Source organism: Phragmites australis, chromosome 5, assembly GCF_958298935.1.
Source record: "Phragmites australis chromosome 5, lpPhrAust1.1, whole genome shotgun sequence".
NCBI classification, from domain to species: domain Eukaryota; kingdom Viridiplantae; phylum Streptophyta; class Magnoliopsida; order Poales; family Poaceae; genus Phragmites; species Phragmites australis.
The window spans coordinates 21,794,253-21,812,430 of record NC_084925.1 but is presented as its reverse complement, the minus strand read 5'-3'; the positions used below and the strand labels follow the sequence as shown (position 1 = coordinate 21,812,430).

General features: G+C 43.7%; 1 protein-coding gene across 1 annotated transcript; it reads right to left on the bottom strand.

The window, feature by feature from the left end:
- Window positions 1-13,285: 13,285 nt before the first annotated feature.
- LOC133918923 (high mobility group B protein 15-like) lies at window positions 13,286-17,652 on the bottom strand. The gene is made up of 7 exons (XM_062363056.1): window positions 17,489-17,652; window positions 17,059-17,284; window positions 15,692-15,770; window positions 15,029-15,191; window positions 14,862-14,945; window positions 14,174-14,556; window positions 13,286-14,081 (listed from the first exon to the last, which is right to left on the bottom strand). Exons 1-7 carry the CDS (start codon window positions 17,580-17,582, stop codon window positions 13,680-13,682), a joined length of 1,431 nt encoding a protein of 476 aa, XP_062219040.1. The 5' UTR covers window positions 17,583-17,652; the 3' UTR covers window positions 13,286-13,679.
- Window positions 17,653-18,178: the final 526 nt, after the last annotated feature.

Sequence of the window (18,178 nt, the reverse complement as noted above, 5' to 3'; positions counted from 1 at the left end):
TCCAAGGTGGCAACAATGTCGAGCATGAAAACCAAAGAAATGGCTCTCCACCGTGACACTCTCGCTCTTATCCCCACTTTGCCCTCATCTCTGCTATCTCAATCTCACCCTCGATGCAGCATCAACCTTCCTCCTTGCTCGTACTCACCATAGCATCGGCTTCTAGCTCGGTGCCACCCGCTCGTAGCAATGGGGGATCGTTCGCTCGCAGTGACAAAGGTCTGGGACCTCTCTCCGGGAAGAAGATTTCAGGTGGATGCCCTTGCGCGCTTTCGAACTACGGTACACCATCCCTACTCCTCCATTGAGCTGGGCGGATGTTGCATCTTCGTGCTTGCAGTTTTTAGGAGGTACACCTTCCTACTCACGTGTTTTGTGGTGAGCTGGGCTCTTTACACTATTCTTGGTGGTACTCTGGCGGTTTTCATGTTCGCTTTGAATCAGATAGACATTTTCTCTTCTCCGTAGCTTCTAAGCATATTTGAATGCTAATCTATGCATTTAAGCATATTATTACCGAGCAATTTGACATCTATTTTCATCTCTGGAGAGATGGGGGGCCGGATTGGATCTGGGAGCATGAGCTTTGGTCTAGAGAGGAGGCTAGTCAATGGACCCTGGTTTCTCGTAGGAAGAAATTGAAAATCATCCCTAACTCTAAACGGGTTTCCTTTGCTCCTTCGTTGGTGCTTGCTTCTCCTATCAAAAACTCTATCCCTTCTTGCTCTTGCTCGTCTTTGAAGTTAGGGCAGTTCATATGTCTGGTGATCTCCATTTCCGTTCTTCCGTGTTCGTTTTTGGGAGCCTCTTTTCTCTCTCCTCGTTCAAATGTGATTCCTGTTCAGAGAGTGTTTTCCCATTTGAAAGAAGCATGGATATCAAGAAGAGTGGTCCCATCCAACAGTGTGTTGTCACAACCACGCATACTTAGAGGGTAAATAGTTAGAAGGCTAGGCTCCTCTCCCACGAGGGGTAGAGGCGGTGAAAGATTACATAAAGCAGGAGAGGCGATCATCATCTTCCCTTCCCAAGGCGAGAAGGTTGAGCACCCAAGGCATTGTTTTGAGAAAAGTTTTAAGGCCTGCTAGGAAGATCGTTGCGCCAAAAAGGCTCTTTCCTCCAAGTCAATGTTTCTCCTCCCAAGCTGAATCAGAGAGATTACAGGTCATGCTATGGATGTTCGTCACATCATTAGGGAGTGCATAAGCTCTATCAGATGCAAAAGCTACCTCAGTTATGGGCATAAGGAATTAAATTGCATCAATTCCAGATTTAGAAACATCTAGAAATGGAGGTTAAAATCTACTGAGATGTGCCAGCCCACATCGCTCAGACTTTTGGATGGTTCCAGCCCAAGTACTAGAGCTAGTGCCCCACTCCTCTCAATCAAACAACCCTCTAGCCCACAAGTCCAAAGAAAACCCCAAGTGCAACTGTTCACCTCAATCTCTCAGATTACCCTCCATCTTCCATAATCCCCTGCACTTCCACTGCCATCGTCCCCTCTGAAAGCCCTGCTCATCCATCTCAGCATGCCTTATACTTGCTTCCCTCCATGGCTAATGTGAGGAACCGTCCAAATAATATTCTAATTAATCACCAGGAAGATCACTATTTATAATCACAACCTCGATGATTAACCAGAATGTCATCCTGGTAGTCCCGGTACGTGTTTTGTACCCAAGATCGGAACACATGCCTTTTCAACATATACACCACAACAAAGCTTAAGAAAGAGCAAGTAATTAATATTATATTACAAGTATTTAGCCATGCAACCATTTACACCAATTTACAACAAAAGATAACAACATCTACGCAGCGGAAACATAAACCTATACAACACACCCCAAAAGCACGACCTCTGAGAGTAGGATGAACTACTGTTGCCGTCACCCTGAACGGCAGACACGAAGTAGCCAAACACAGGCTCTTTCTCACCAGCAGCACCTGAAAACGCAGGCATGAGTACGAAGGTACTTGCAAGACTTAAACTATAAAGAGCACATATACATAGCTCGACTCCAAGGATTATGCATTGAGCTATTAGCAAGGAAAAGCCACATAGTTAAGTTAAACATAAGCGGTAAGCAATCTAGACACATAGATGTGAGCAATTAACTTAACCAATAATAACATAACTCTACCCTGCCATAACCAACTGAACATAAATAACTAGAAACATTATGAACAAACATGTAACAAAAACCAATTCAACCATCTCCCACATATCGGACCATCAACTACAAGCGAAAACTCTACGACTGATGCAGATGGACAGAAGTATACTCATGACCGAGAGCACAGTATTTTAAAATGTTTTTTACACCCTACAGGAGGATACTCTTGGACCCACACGACTTGAGGACCATACAACTTTCATAACCACACAGATCCATATAAGGGGGTACTCATGTCAACCTCTCCCAATAAGCCCCAACCATTTGGATCATGCATCGCTCGGCGCGAAGGTTAGAACTACTCCCGGAGCAAACTAGCACCTCTTACAAGCCCGCCCACTCATACCGTTGATGTTCACGCCCAAATGATTACAGCTACAGAGGTATTCGGCTCACCGTGCCATTAGATCAGCATGTGGTGAGTAAGGTAAGTGCTAAAGCCGAGTACACTGACGATCGGTGCTTAAACGATGCAAGCGTTCTATGGTATTTGGGTTCCTCTCTTGCCCTGCCCCCAGAACTTTCCTCTGGAGCAGATAACACCCTAGCACCACCCACATCTTGTCTCATACTCACCACTCATCCAACATCATCAACCCATATCCAACATTGTGATCATTATGAAAGTAAATAACGCCTATGCTCACGAACAATGAAACAATTCATCGCTCGATTTCTACCAAATGATCTATGCATTGTTAAGTATTTCGATTTAACTTGTAATTTAGACACCAACAATATACTCAAGGCAACAAGGAAAGGATGACCAATAATTCAAGGTAGAAGTAATGCATTCAACATAGGATCTACCCACTTGTACCTAAGCTCGACTCGACATATGCAAACATACATAAGCATAGTTCATAAATTTTAGACTTCATTTAATTGAACAAACGTGCAATATGCTTAGTTTCTTGCCTTGCTGCTCTTGTGTTTGCATGATACTCCCCATACAGAATTCATAGAAATGTAGGAGCTCACTGCCGCCTTCACTCACACCCGCGTCATGCTTCGGTTCTTTGTTCACTAAAGAAGAATGCATGCAATGATGAGTATGAATGAAGTGCAATATGTATGCCACAAAAATGCATATGATGAAATGCCATAACATTTTGCTTTATAATGTATGAAAATATTTTTCCTAGATATAAAAAGTCATAATAAGACTATCAAAATTATTTTCATCCATTTTGGGCTTGTGATGAATTAACGGTGAATTAATAAATCTTTAACCTAATTAATAAATCTCAGAAATTTAATTAATTATTTAATAGCTAGGGACATTTTTAGTAGGTATAGTAGGTTATTATGAAACCAACAAAATTAGTTTTATAATTTTTGGAGCTACAGAGAATTTATTATGAATTTTACAATTTTTAGCTAATAGTAAACTAAGCTGAAAACGGTTCAGCTAAGTTGACCGCGGTCAAACCGCCAACAGGGGCGGTTAGACCGCTGGGGGTCGCAGTCAGACCGCCAGAAATCGCAGTCAGATCACCGACGTGCAGAGAGGTTTGGGTTCTGGCGGTCAGACCGACCCGAGGGGCGGTCGGACCCGTGGAACGACGGTCAGACCGTTGGAAAGTTCGATCAGACCACTAGGAGCGGCCGGGAGCACTATGTGAGCTCACCAGCGATGATTCTAGTAATTCTGATGGCTTTTGGGGTGGGGATTTGGACTTAAAGCATCATCTTGACCTCCTCTACCGCATAGGACCACACGTATAAGCCGAAATCGACCAAAACTTGGCTATTGCCTTCAATGCTCAAGAACACTAGAACTTCACAATAACTCTAAATTCGAAATCTATCCAACCAAAACATGGATTCTTGACATGTACGCCTAGGGGAATCACCCAAGGGTCTTTTTTTGAGGTTGTTGACCACCGGGAGAAGGAGGAAACAGTAGGAAATTGAAGAACTCTGGTGTTCCATGTGCTTCAACCAAGAACACCAAAAGACATCAAATACGGCTCGAATCCTTTGGAAAAGAGAAAACGAATTGGAGGGATAGGAAGCTTATGAGCTAAGGATCGCGATGATACCACATACTCATCTCGAATCCAAGTTCTTGTGGGCAGATTTGAGGGAGGAGTGAGAGAGAGCTTGAGAGGGAGAGAGGGGGCAGCTCCCCTGTGCTTGACCGGTGGAGAGGGAGCACGGGAGAGTGAGGGAGGGCAGGTGGGGATTGCTCCAAAGAGAGATGGGGTGGTTGGCCCACCTGGTGGGGCCCACATGCTCGAGAAACAGAGTATTTCCAATGCGATTTCTATTCTTTTCTCTCTCGGATTAGTTTTTCTCATCCGAATGACTTTAAACGAATTGCTCTAGAGTTACAAAACAAAATCACACAAAATTAAACATAAATGCTTAAGAAGTATAATTATGCTTAATTATGTGAGTACACATTTTGGGACGTGACAAACCTCCCCCCGTAAGAAGATTCTCATCCCGAGATTCGGTAAAGTTAAGGTGAAGTTGACGACGACAAGGTAGGAAGGATTCTTCCATGAACGGAGAATAATTTCACCAAAAATCATAGTCGGAATGAAAAGACGGCCAATGGACCCCACTATGCCCTGGCGGTCAGACCGATGCTAGGACCGGTCAGACCGCGACACGTTTGGACCGTGGGTTTGTTGGTTGGACCGAAATCTATACAGAGAGTTTTGGGCTCTGATGGTGGGACCACAGGTCTTGTGGCGGTCAGACCGCCGACCAACGGTTAGACCAAAAAATCAATTGCGGTTAGACCGCGAGCCAGCAGAGAGCAAAAACAGGTTCCACTTTCTTCGGGTTGGGTCATCTTCCAAACATAACTCCTTTGAGACTTGATTTCCATTCAACATGGCGATGAATATATACATGCGAGAGGTTCCAAGTGTACACATGTTACAATGGTATTTACAAATCCTCAAAGAGTTCAGGATACTCGGAGCGGATTTTATCCTCATGCTCCCACGTCGCTTCAGCTTCCGAATGGTTGCTCCATTGGACTTTGATGAACTTTATGGAATGACGCCGAGTTTTGTGTTCCGCTATGTCCAATATTAGGATTGGTCGCTCGTAATATGTAAGATCCGACTGCAACTCTTAGTTTGCAACTTTGATTACCTCGGTTGGGACTCGGAGGCACTTCTTCAACTGCTAGACGTGAAACACGTCATGCATGGCAGAAAGAGATGACGGCAAGTCCAATTGATAGGCTACCTCTCCACGCTGGCCAACAATTTGAAAAGGCCCCACATAGTGAGGCGCTAGCTTTCCTCGAACTTGGAAACGTCGGACGCCTTTGAGAGGTGAAACCTTGAGATACACATAATCTCCAATTGCGAACTCGAGGTCTCGACGGCGATGATCCGCATAGCTCTTATGACGTGATTGTTCCATGAGAAGACACTTTCGAATAGCTAGAACATGCTCTTCGGTCTCTTTGACCAAATCTAGGCCTAGAAAAGCCCTTTCACCGGATTTGAACCAATTCAACGGCGTTCAGCATCGTCGGCCATATAGAGCTTCAAATGGTGATATTTCAATGCTCGTTTGGAAACTATTGTTATATGAGAACTCGGCAAATGGCAAGAAAATGTCCCACCTCTTTGCATAAGTGAGAACACAAGCCCGGAGCATGTCCTCCAGAATCTAATTCACCCTCTTAGTTTGACCATCGATTTGAGGATGATACGCAGTGTTATGGAAGAGCTCGGTCTCCATAGCCTCATCAAGGCTCCTCCAGAAATGAGAAGTGAACTGAGTGCCTCGATCAGAAATGATCTTCTTCAGAATCCCGTGGAGGCAAACAATCCAAGTGAGGTATAGCTCTGCATATTGCTTGGCCAAAAATGTGGTCTTGACGGGCAAGAAGTGAGCGGACTTCGTCAACCGATCCACAGTGACACAAATCGAGTCATAGCCATGCGAGGTCTTCAGCAATCCAGTAAGGAAATCCATGGCAATCTCCTCCCATTTCCAAGAGGGAATAGGTAAAGGTTGAAGTGTACTGGCTGGCTTGAGATGCTCAGTCTTCACCCTTTGGCAGACATCACACCCAGCAACATATCGAGCGATTTCTCGCTTCATGCGAGTCCACTAAAATCGTGGCTTGAGGTCTTGATACATTTTGTGCTCCCTGGATGAATGGATAGCAACGAGTCATGAGCCTTATCCAGTATCTTCTTCCTTAGTGCCTCAACCTTCGGAACCACTAGACGATTCCTGAATGACGGAATACCCTAGTCATCTTCAGAAAAAGCACACGGCCTTGCCGATCTTCATATTCTCCCAGATTCTGGTCATGCCCTTATCATCCTTCTGAGCTGCCTTGATATCATCCAAGAGAGTGGATTTGATCTCTAGATTGGCGAGAAAACCATCTAGAACAATTTCAAGCCCAAGCCGGCGGAAATCATCACAAAGTGTGGCATTCCCAGGCTCGACTCTAAGACAATGACAATGAGCCCTTTGGCTCAAAGCATCGGTGACCACATTCGCCTTACTGGGGTGATAATGAACTTCCAACTCATAGTCTTTGATCAACTCGAGCCACCTTCACTGCCTCATATTCAAATCAGCATGAGTGAAGATATATTTGAAACTTTTGTGATCCATGTAGATACGGCACAAATTGCCCATTAGGTAATGGCGCTAGATCTTCAGAGTGTGCACCACTGCGGCAAGCTCTAAGTCATGTGTTCGGTAGTTCTCCTTGTGGCACTTCAACTGGCAGGAGGCATAAGCGACAACTCTGCCCTCTTGCATAAGGATACATCCGAGGCCCATGTGGGAAGCATCGCAATAGACATCAAAACCCTTGCCTACGTTAGGCTGAACGAGAACAGGAGAGGTCGTGAGCAACTTCTTCAAGATCTGGAAAGTGGACTCACATTCGCTCGACCACTCGAACATGTTGCCTTGCTTCAAAAGCTCAGTCATTAGCTTGGCAATTTTAGAGAAGTTTTTGATGAACCGGCAGTAGTAACCCGCAAGTCCAAGAAAACTTCAGATGTGGGTGACATTCTTGGGCTGAACCTAACTGAGCACATCGTGCACCTTGCTCGGGTCAACTGCAACACCGTTCTCTAACAAGACATGACCCAGAAAAGCGATCTCCTTGAGCCAAAACTCACATTTGCTGAACTTGGCATAGAGTTGGTGATCTCGGAATCGACCAAGAATAACCGGAGGTGCTCAGAATGTTCTTCTTCAGTCTTGGAGTATATAAGAATGTCGTCGATGAAAACCACGACAAACTTATCAAGTTCCTCCATGAATATCATGTTCATCAAATACATGAAATTCGCCAGAGCATTCATCAATCCGAAGGACATGACGGTGAACTCATAAAGACCATAACAAGTAGAGAAAGCCGTCTTCGGTATATCCTCCGGTCGGACCTTAATTTGATGGTAGCCCAACCTTAAGTAAATCTTCGAGAAAACTCAGGCACCAGTTAGCTGGTCAAACAGGATATCAATCCTAGGAAGTGGGTACTTGTTCTTGACCGTGACCCCATTCAACAGACGGTAGATAGAGAATTCCATGGCGCGGTCGGGTGGCATCCCTAGCAACTCATCTGGAAAGATATATGGGAATTCACACACCACAGGAATACTCAATAGATTCGTGGTGGAGGCAGCCTTCAGAACGTAAAGGCAAGGATTAACGGCCTCGAGCTTCAAATGAATTCGGGTGCCGGACGGACCATTAAGGGTGATGGTCCGCTGAGCAAAATCCATGACAGCTTCATTCTTGGTAAGTCAATTCATCCCCAATATGACATCTATCCCCTTTGAGTCTATCACCAACAAATTAGCACATAAAGGTATCTCGTTGATAATCACCGATGCGTTAGACACGCATTGCTCAATAAGAACCTTAGCTCCGGGTGCATCTGTAAGATAAGGCATAGGGGTGGTGCCGATTCTCAACCCCTGCCGCTGTGTATAACTTGTCACTACGAAACAGTGAGAAGCTCCAAAATCGAAAAGAACGACTGCACGAGCAACGATAGAATTTGAATGCATAAGCAACGTACCGATTAGCACGTTCTCACCCTCATGAACCTCTTCAGCGGTGGTGTGGCGCGTTCGGCCACGCTTAGGGACATGGGTGGCCTGAGAAGACTGCGGTGCAGACTGAGCAGGTGGTGGCCTTGAAGCGATCACCACAGCTCCCGGCTTTGGATATGGGCAATCCTGAGCATAGTGACCGACACGGCCGCAGTTGTAGCACGGGCCACCGGGGCCACCTGTCACGCTCACTTGAGAGCCGGCGGGTCTTGTAGGCTGCCCTTGTGGAGTGGGGAAAGCCGTATGCTGCACCAACCACATCAGTCGTGGAGCAGTCAATGCCAACTCATGAGATGGTGGAGGCTGACTCTCAGTGCGGGAGCGTTGAGAGCTCCCGCCCATGGAAGGCGACAGACCCTTCTTGTGCTTCTTCTCCTCCTGGTGGTTCTTGAGCTTGAACTCCATCATGAGAGATGTGCTCACCAACTTGTTGAAGTCGATGAACTCATTTGCGGATAGCCGGTCTTGCATCTTCGAGCTGAGGCTATTGACAAAGCGGTATTGCCTCCGCTCGTTGGTGTTGACCTCATCGGGAGCATACTGTGCAAGGTGGTTGAACACATGCACGTATTCCATCACCGATTTACCTCCTTGCTTGATGTCCATGAATTCCCTTCTTTTAATCTCCATAAGACCCTTAGGAATATCGAAATCACGGAATGCCTCACGGAACTCCGCCCAAGACACCCCGATGATTGACGGGGTGCATGGCCAAGTAGTTGGACCACCATGCACCCACCGTGCCTTGGAGCCGATGGGCGGCGAAGAGTGCCTTCTTGTGGTCCTCGCATTGAAGAAGAGCGAGTTTCTGCTCGATGGTGCGAAGTCAATGGTCGGCGTCGAGCAGGTCCTCAGCACGCATGAAGGTAGGTGGCTGAGTCCGCAGAAAATCCGAGAAATCATCTCAGCGCCCAGCCCCACCTCCTCCATGAGGGGCCGTGTTACGCACGAGAGCTTCAAGAAGCGTCGTCTGAGCTTGATGGTTTTGCTCAATTTGCATTAGCACCTTCACCATGCTTGGTGGTGGAGGCGGGTTATTCTCATTAGAACCTTCAGGAAGATCACCTAAACTGCCACAGGTTCTCATCCTGTTGTGACGATGAAAAGAAAGAGAGGTGAAAGGTTAAACTCCGACATAGGTGAAAGATAAAACTCCAACTAATGCTACTTTGCTATGTCGGACCTCGCTATTTGGATCCGTATACTACATAATGATAAAAATGCATGTTCAAAGGCATGGTGCAAAATAAACAATAGAATATGGAAATATGCTCAACCCTTAACTATACGTTTCTTTCTCAAGTACATCTCTCCCCAAACAAGCATCACAATCTCATACATCACCGTTCGCATGAAAAGGAATAAACACTCGCGCGAACAGTGCTTGTGCACCTTGCCACACAAGCAACATTTGCATACATTGTTGCTAACGTATTCACTTCCCGTACCGTCACCTTACAGGACACACTGGCCCCTACCTCGCATCGGTTGAGCCCCCGATACTAGCCGCTATCGGGATGCATTCCTTACCTTTTGTCGTTGATGCAACATGAAACACAAATGCAGCACAACACGAAAACAAACACTTAAGCGTCGCTCATTTCCACGCATTACTCTTAGGGGCATAACATAACAATTTCATATATATTGGCCAGAAGAAACACAAATAGACTTTAGTGAGTTGCTTGGTGAAGTTGACATACTTACTAAACAACATTCTAAATATGTTTAGGCTACTTAATTAAACCAAGCTCTGATACTACGTTGTGAGGAACCATCCAAATAATATTCTAATTAATCACTGGGAGGATTATTATTCATAATCACAACCTCGATGATTAACCAGAATATCATTCTGGTAGTCCCAGCATGTATTTTGTCCCCGAGATCGGAATACATGCCATTCCAATATATACATCAGAACAAAACTTAAGAAAGAGTGAGTAATTAATATTATATTGCAATTCTTTAGCTATGCAACCATTTACACCAATTTACAATAAAAGACAACAACATCTACGCAGCGGTACACTATCAGATGGGTCAAATTAGGGGATGAAGACACAAAATTTTTCCTATCCTCTGGTAGGTCTACCGAGATATAATGGGGCTTCCTGGTGACACTAACTTGGTTTTTTATCTTGAATCTCTTGTGCACCCCGGAGAACACTTGCTTTCCGTCTCAAATCCTTTCTCCATAACTAAGATTGATGAAATGGTCAGGAGAATTCCACTTGGCAAGGCACCTAGGCCTAATAGGTTCAATGGGGTGTTCTTTAAGAAGTGTTGGCACATCATTAAAGTGGATTTCTATGGCTTGATTAAAAACTTTGAGGAGGGTACTCTTTCTCTTCATTCTTTAAATATCTCTCACATCACTCTGATCCCCAAAGTCAATAATCCTATGATAGCCAACGACTACATGCCTATCTCCCTGCTCAATACATTCATCAAACTCATCACAAAACTGCTAGCCAATAGGCTTTAAACCAGGATCCTTGACTTGGTCCATGGGAATCAATACAGGTTCATTAAAGGGAGAACTATCCAAGACTGCTTGGGCTGGGCTTTTGAATACATACATTAATGCCACCAATCCCGAGAAGAAATTATCATCCTTAAGCTGGACTTTGAGAAGGCCTTTGACACAGTGGACCACCTCAAAATGATGGAGAACCTAGGGTTCAAACAGGAAATGGATTGATTGGATTGAGTCAATCCCGATCTCTGGTTCGTCTTCTATCCTCCTCAATGTGGTTCCTGGTAGAAGCTTCAGCTGCAAGAGAGGTGTAAGGCAGGGTGATCCTCTTTCCTATTTTCTCTTTGTCATGGCAACATACCTCCTGTAGTGCATAGTTAATGAGGCCAGAGCCAAGGGCATTATGTCTTTTCCTCTAAATTTACCTCATAAAATGGAATTATGTATTATTCAGTATGCCGATGACACAATTATCATCTTGAAAGCCTATAAGAGAGACCTCTTATGCCTAAAAGGAATCTTGCATAGTTATATGCAATCTTCTGGTCTCAAGGTAAACTTTGCTAAATCCTATTTGGTCCCTATCAATTTATTAGTTGAGAAGACTAGGCTCCTGTCAGGTGTTTTCGACTGCTCCGCTGGTTCTTTGCCTTTTACTTACCTCAACCTGCTTTTGGGTACTACTAGGCCGAAGTTTGAGGATATGACCCCCATCATGAGCAGGATTGAGCGGAGAATCACAGCCACCTCCTCTGCTTGCCCTTGCAGGCAGACTAACTATGGTTAATTCATCTCTCTCATCCTTGCCAACCTATGCCATTTGTACCCTCAAGCTGCCCAAGAAGACAATCGATGTCCTTGAGAGAGCCAGGAGGAATTGCTTATAGAGAGGTCCCAATGGATAGTCCAAAGGGAAGGCTCTTATTGCTTGGAAATAGGTTTGTGTCCCCAAAAATAAAGGGGGACTAGGGGTTATTAATTTAGTTGTACAAAATGAAGCTCTCCTAGTGAAGCATTTGCACAAATTCTACAATAGGATGGACATTGTATGGGTCAATCTGATATGGAATACTCACTATAATAGTGGACGGGTCCCCATACTTGTAGGGCAAAAGGATCTTTTTGGTGGAGGGATATCATGAGCTATTCCGATCATTTCAGAGGGGTTGCTTCAGGCTGTCCAAGAACTGGCTCCACCATTCTTCTCTGGCATGATGTGTGGAATGGTAACTACCTCAAAGACCAACCTCCTTATATGTACTCATTTGCCAGAGACAAGAATTTATCTATAGCAACCTACAGAGAGTGAAACATGCCCCTTAGGAACTTTCATACCCTCTGTCGACAGTAGCGTTCCAAGAATTCTTAACTCTACAGCTGCGACTGGAGAGTGTGCGTAGCTAGAGTACACAAAAGGATAACTGGATTTATTGTTGGGGCAATGACAGGTATATTTCAAGTAGATTTTATGCTTTGCCTTTTAAGGCCATACCACCTCCAGCCCTTATTACCAAGATTTCAAAATCAAAGTGCTCCAAAAAAATCAGAGTATTCACTTGGCTTTTCTTCAGAGATAGAATTAACACCTGCAACATACTTAAAAGGAAAAGACAGAGAATTCAGTATAACAATTACAATTGTGTTCTCGATAATCTAAATGTGGAAGAAACAGCTTTCCACCCCTCTTCTTTGCCTGTCTTTTCAGCGACAGATGTTGATCCTCCCTTGGTATTGTTTGGAACCAGTCAGTAGAATTCCTTGTAATGATGGAAAAAGAATCTAGGGCCTTTCATCATAACTTCTTGGAAGTGTTCGCTATTGCTACTTAGGAAATTTGGAAGCAAAATAACGGTAAGATTTTTTAGCAAAGTCAACCCGCAAGACCAATTTCAATGATACTGTGCACTTGAAACTGCACAGAATGAAGAGCATGTTACATGTCTCGTTGTCCCAATAGATTAACAGCTATGTTTAGCTTTATTTCTCCTTTGTCCCTCTAAGACTTGCCTAGTACTAGCGTTATACGATGCTTTGCCTTTTTTTTTAATAAAATGGCTGCTATACAGTAGGAGATTCCCCTCCTGGAGTTCTTAAAAAAAATTATAACTTCAGTTGTGATGTTAAACTTGCTGCTGTATCTTTGTAAAACTATTCTTACAAAGGCCTGAGGTTGGACCTATAGTTTTTTTTTCCTTCTGGTTACTAGGTTTTTTCCATTACAAAGATGTTTGTATAGACATTCAGGTCCAACCTCCAATTATTATAGCGCACACCACCACACACGCCTCCGATGCTCCCGATCATTATCTCTGTAGCACATACACCACTACGCTTGCACCTCTGCAGGTACGCCCCGAATCATTGTAGCAGTGATCGACATAGACAGTAGAATATAGGTAAGATACATAACTACAGAGTTATTTGTTCAAATTTCAAACTTTTTGACACGTTCAGAGAGCACCGGGAAATTACTTTTGCTGAGAGGATACTTCTATTTCCAATAAGAGTTTCTTTGGCACAGATCTCAAGTAGCAAATTGGTGGTAGAAATAGCAGGTGTAGCTCGAAGCAACTGCCGCTTTGAATTTTCCCTGATGTTACCAACAAGTGAACATTGGTCAAGGAACTGTAACTACATTGGATGAAAGAATATATTAAAAAAACTATTTCCGTCCACTCACATGCCGGGAATTTTACCTTAACTATCTACCACAGTCCCCTCTGAAGTTCAAAGGGAAGTGAGCAAAGCAAATTCTGAACGAAGAGTTTTTCAACTGCTAACAGAGTGCTAACTGACAACATTAGCGCTTTGATGTTCCTAAGACAATGGTAATGTATAAATGGAAGCAGAAAACAGCAACCAGATACTGAAAAGAAGGCAGCTGGCTAATCCGGCAGCTTGGCAGCAATTGAAATTCCACTCTTTTCTACCTTCAGAAATGTACCATTCAAATCATGAATCAGGTGGATCATTCTGTTTCTTGTCAGCCTTGGGGTTTTCCCTCCTCCGCAGTTCAAAGCGGTCTCTGTCAGCAGCAGGATCAGGCTGTCCAGGAGAATCAGTTGTTTCCATGCTCATCTCAGCAGATGTGTCGGTGTTGAGCTCTTCATCTCCTACAGCTTTTTCTCCTGAATGATCACTTTCATCGCTACTGCTGTACCCTTGGTTGGACACAAGCATATCGCCTTCACTCACCTTCGTGCCGACTTGGTCATTCGTTACTTCTGTCTGAGGAAGTCTCTGCTGGATAGGCACAGCATTGCTGATAGGCTGGCCTGTTCTCAGTTCTTCTTTATAAGCAGCCAACTGCGTCCGGTATCTCTCCTTATCCTGTACACCTCTTTCTTGATAAACCTAAAATACAGTAAGAGTCACAAAAGCCATGTATAGCATGACACATAGCTGTTCATTCAGCATAGTGAATATTAAAGATTGTCTACTCTTACAGCTTTCTCTTCAGGACCTAGATTGTTCCATCGTTCACCAATCATTTTACTGATCATCCTATCTTGTCCAGAATATTGTGGCTTAAGCATTCTGTGCTGATCTTGGAAGAAGAAATTATAGCCACTCCTGTTTGGTTTGGGATGTCTGGGGTCTGTTGTACTTAGCTTCTTCCTACGGCGGCGGTGGCGACGTCCACCCTTCAAATCAGTGTTGTTACTTGCAACAGGAGGTACAGGAGTTGCCTGAGCAGGTTCTTCAGTGGAATTATAGAGGACTGCTTTAGTGGATTTTGACCCCATAATAACAGTTACTATGTAGCCATGTTCAAATTTGCCATCAATTATTACATCTACATCAGTATTATCTGAAGACGGAGCTTGATCTGAAACATTTGAAGGAACAAGGTGTTAGCCAACATTCCTCAAGTGTATCAAATCAGCAGAAAGTAGCCCATTAACTATGTTAGTCATATCAATGTTCTCCATAATTTTTTTCTATTCAGTATAACAACATAAGGCAGCATATTTTAACCCAAATTTTCAAGTAGGCTATCGATTGATCTACAGGTCTAATTAGCACGACATGAACTCACAAGCTTCAATTAGATGAAAGATTGAAATATCTTGGTTTGTGTTCTTTCTTGTCTGATACATAAGTTGCTACATAAGCAAATTAACCCAAACTGACCTGACGAACATGCATTGCTGCCCCTTTTTCTTTTGTGGGAAGCTTGGGCTTCAGTTTTTACTATGAAGGAATTTGTTCTGGAATCTGCAAAGACAACATGGTATATGTTATGGCAAAATTGCACCAGCTAACTCACAAGGATATGAAATTCGATAGATCGCACATACCTATTTCTTGTTGATACCAGCCTTGCACTCTAAAGAAGTATAGCTGTTCAAAATGGTATAAGAGTGACATATAGTATTTCTTCAACATAAAAGAAGCATTTGTTGCAGTGGCGGGGAAAATAAATGATGCAGTTACTTCTCTCCATCTATTCTCGGCCTTCACCTGTGAAACAAGATTCAGTTATCTATCCACCAGTCTGAGTTTGAATGTTTGCAAATCAAACAATGAGACAATGAAAACACCACAGTATTTGAACAGCCATGCCTTCAACTTAGCTTTTATTTGACAAAGAATTACGTTTGCTTTTGCCTGCATTGGCGTTTTACTATGTTTTTTATATGCCAAGAATTTAGTATATATTACCACGATCATCATGATAGGCAGCATGATTACCAATGCGGATAACTTTATCACATTCATAATTAGGACGATTTGCAGGTTCATTGAAAGTTAATAGTATTTAGTGTATGTTGTATTTTAGTATTTACTGTATATGGTACAAAATAGTCAAACTATAGAGATGTCCCTAAAGTGTATACATAAAAGTAATAAACTAATACAACTCCAGTACTAGCACAATTAACTTAGTAATATCATCAGATAAACTACTTTGTTAGGCAACATTGAATGATTGAATCTAAATCATCTTATCAATTTCATGCCTTATCAATGCCACCTCGCGATGTGACCTCCTTATACAGCTGATGAAGATCCAAATCTTTCCCACCAATAATTGGCACCCTTATAAAAAACAAAATAATGTTAGAAATGCACCAGATGAAGCAGGCCAAACAATAAGATTAGGGCCAATAATTAATGCAACTAAAAAAGAAGTTACGGATGAAACAATACATTAGCTGATATAAATATTAAGAGTGATATATTCAAGCATCTTTGACTAACATTCCAGTCAGTTTTCTATGTAACCCAGCTGAACTATTCTCTGTAAAAAGTGTGTTGGTTTGCAACGGATAAGCTTGAACACTCACTCCAACTAAGCCAAATGTCAACTTAAAGTGAACAGTGACAGAAGATGTTTAATAATCTGACGTCATCAATTAGGCAAGCTCTTCAACGTAGAAGGAAAATGGGTCCTCAATGCTTTGAACAAGTAGGATTAAGGAGGGAAAGCTCTGATATGCTGTTCCCAGGTAGCTCTTAGCATTATATCTATATTCATCTTGACTAGAAAATGCAATTGACTTCAGGAAGACAACAGATGGATTACCCTATTTAGTTGTGTGAAACAGCAGTCAAATACAAAGAAAGTCTAAAAGAGAACTGCCTTTATTATCCTGAGTCTATCAAAAAGGATGACCACTCATTTTAGAGGACATTAAACCTGGAAGACCATATGCATGGTTAGACTCTTGGATGAGGCTTACAAGCCAACAAGCAATAGGAAATAAATAAGAAGGCTGATCAGTTCTTTTGCTGAGCAAAGACATGGGAAGAGAAACTAAAAATAATAATACAGGCATTTTCTTTCCCCCGATTTGTCCAATTCATCAAATTGCATCTACATTACAAAGGGGTGTTTCTAGTTCATATTTCATCTTCGAACAAAAGGGGAAAGGGTAATATTGGCTTTGCGAATAACCCAAGTCACTCTAAAAAGGGGGAAAGGGTAACAAACCACCGACGATATTTCATCCTCGAACAAAAGGGAAAAGGGTAATATTGGCTTTGCGAACAACTCAAGTCACTCTAAAAAGGGGAAAAGGGTAACAAACCACCAACGTTGCCGAACAATGAACCTCAACCCAAAGTCAAACCAATCGTGGCTGAATTGCAAACTCGCATCACCCGTCGCCACGATGGCCTCAGACTTCTCTTTCCTCCCTTGTATCTCGCACTTTCGCGCATTGAATTCAAGAATTGAAGGTAACAGCAACAAGGATAATAATTGTAACCACACCCGCATCTCGGCATCAGGTACAAATGAAAACGCGGCAAGGAAATTAAAATGCGGCGGCCGGATCGGCGCCGGCGGGGTCAGGTGTAGATTGGGAGTTGGAGGAGGCCTTACTTGAGTCTGGTGCCCATTTGCGCGTGCAGCTTCTCGAGCGCCGCCCTGAAGAGCGCGGCGTCCGTCACCACGTCCCCGTGCTCCGCCACCCGTGCCGGGTAGGCCACGAACCTCCCCCTCCCGCCAGCCGCCGCCGCCGCCGCGGGCACCGATGCCTCCACCACCTTCTCCTTCCCCTTCCCCGCCGCGCCCCCTACGGCCTTCTCCTCGGCCGCCGCCATCTCCCCTGCACACACGCGACCAAGCCGTCGTCATCGTCACGCTCGCCCCGGCCTCACCGTGAAGCCGCGTGCTGGAAGAGAGGGAAGAGTTGGCCTGGCCGCCTCCCTCACGGAATATATATATTTTTCCCTCTCTCTCGCGATCTATAAGAGGCGGAAGGCGCCATGCCATGCCATGCCACCATGCAAGTACGATGCGTTGCGCTTACCTTGACTACGCCGCCGCGGCGGCGGGCCAATATTTTGGTGCTTCGCCTTTGCTTTAGGTTTTGGCTGGGGCGAGATTACTGTGAGGTTAACCATCTCTAAAAAATAGTTCTAGTATACGGCAGGCGAACAGGTTTGCTGGGATCGATAGAGAGAGAGAACTTTATAACCTATAGATAGATGGAGGCTGAGAGCCGTATGTGTTACCGTCAAATAAAAAGGAGATATAGATAGATGGGGTAGAGTCCGGTATTAATAATAGGCAACGCATGGATAGAGAAAATACACCGAATAATTCCCCTAGGAAAACTGGAAAATGAGTAGGCGAGAGGGACTTATGCATGTAACGCTTTTTAAGATGGATATAAGTAAAGTGAGTTGTAGAGGAATATTATAACAAAAGGTTACCACTCAATCTAAAAAGAAATATTTTTTTTAGTTTGTCTTCTAATAAATGAAGCGGCATTTTTAGTAGTACAACTATTAGTTTTTCTCGGATGGAACTAATGACAACTACCGAGGTGGTAATTTCTTTGGCACACTACAAATAAATGGCTTTTCTTGATTGATTCCGATGAAGTTCATGAGGCCAACTACATATATCTAGGGGTGCGGAAGCCCCTCCTACCGGCTGCCACTCCTATATAGCCTTTAAACCCTCTCTATTTTTTGCAATAGAAGAAGGGAAAGAC

What these genes read in the sequence shown, in the direction of transcription:
- LOC133918923 (XM_062363056.1), bottom strand. Translation starts at nt 17,582, where the DNA reads ATGGTTAACCTCACAGTAATCTCGCCCCAGCCAAAACCTAAAGCAAAG. An exon ending in CAGCAATGCATGTTCGTCAG is followed by an intron (nt 14,557 to 14,861) that starts GTCAGTTTGGGT and finishes CAAATGTTTCAG; the next exon opens with ATCAAGCTCCGTCTTCAGAT. An exon ending in TAGGTCCTGAAGAGAAAGCT is followed by an intron (nt 14,082 to 14,173) that starts GTAAGAGTAGAC and finishes ACTGTATTTTAG; the next exon opens with GTTTATCAAGAAAGAGGTGT.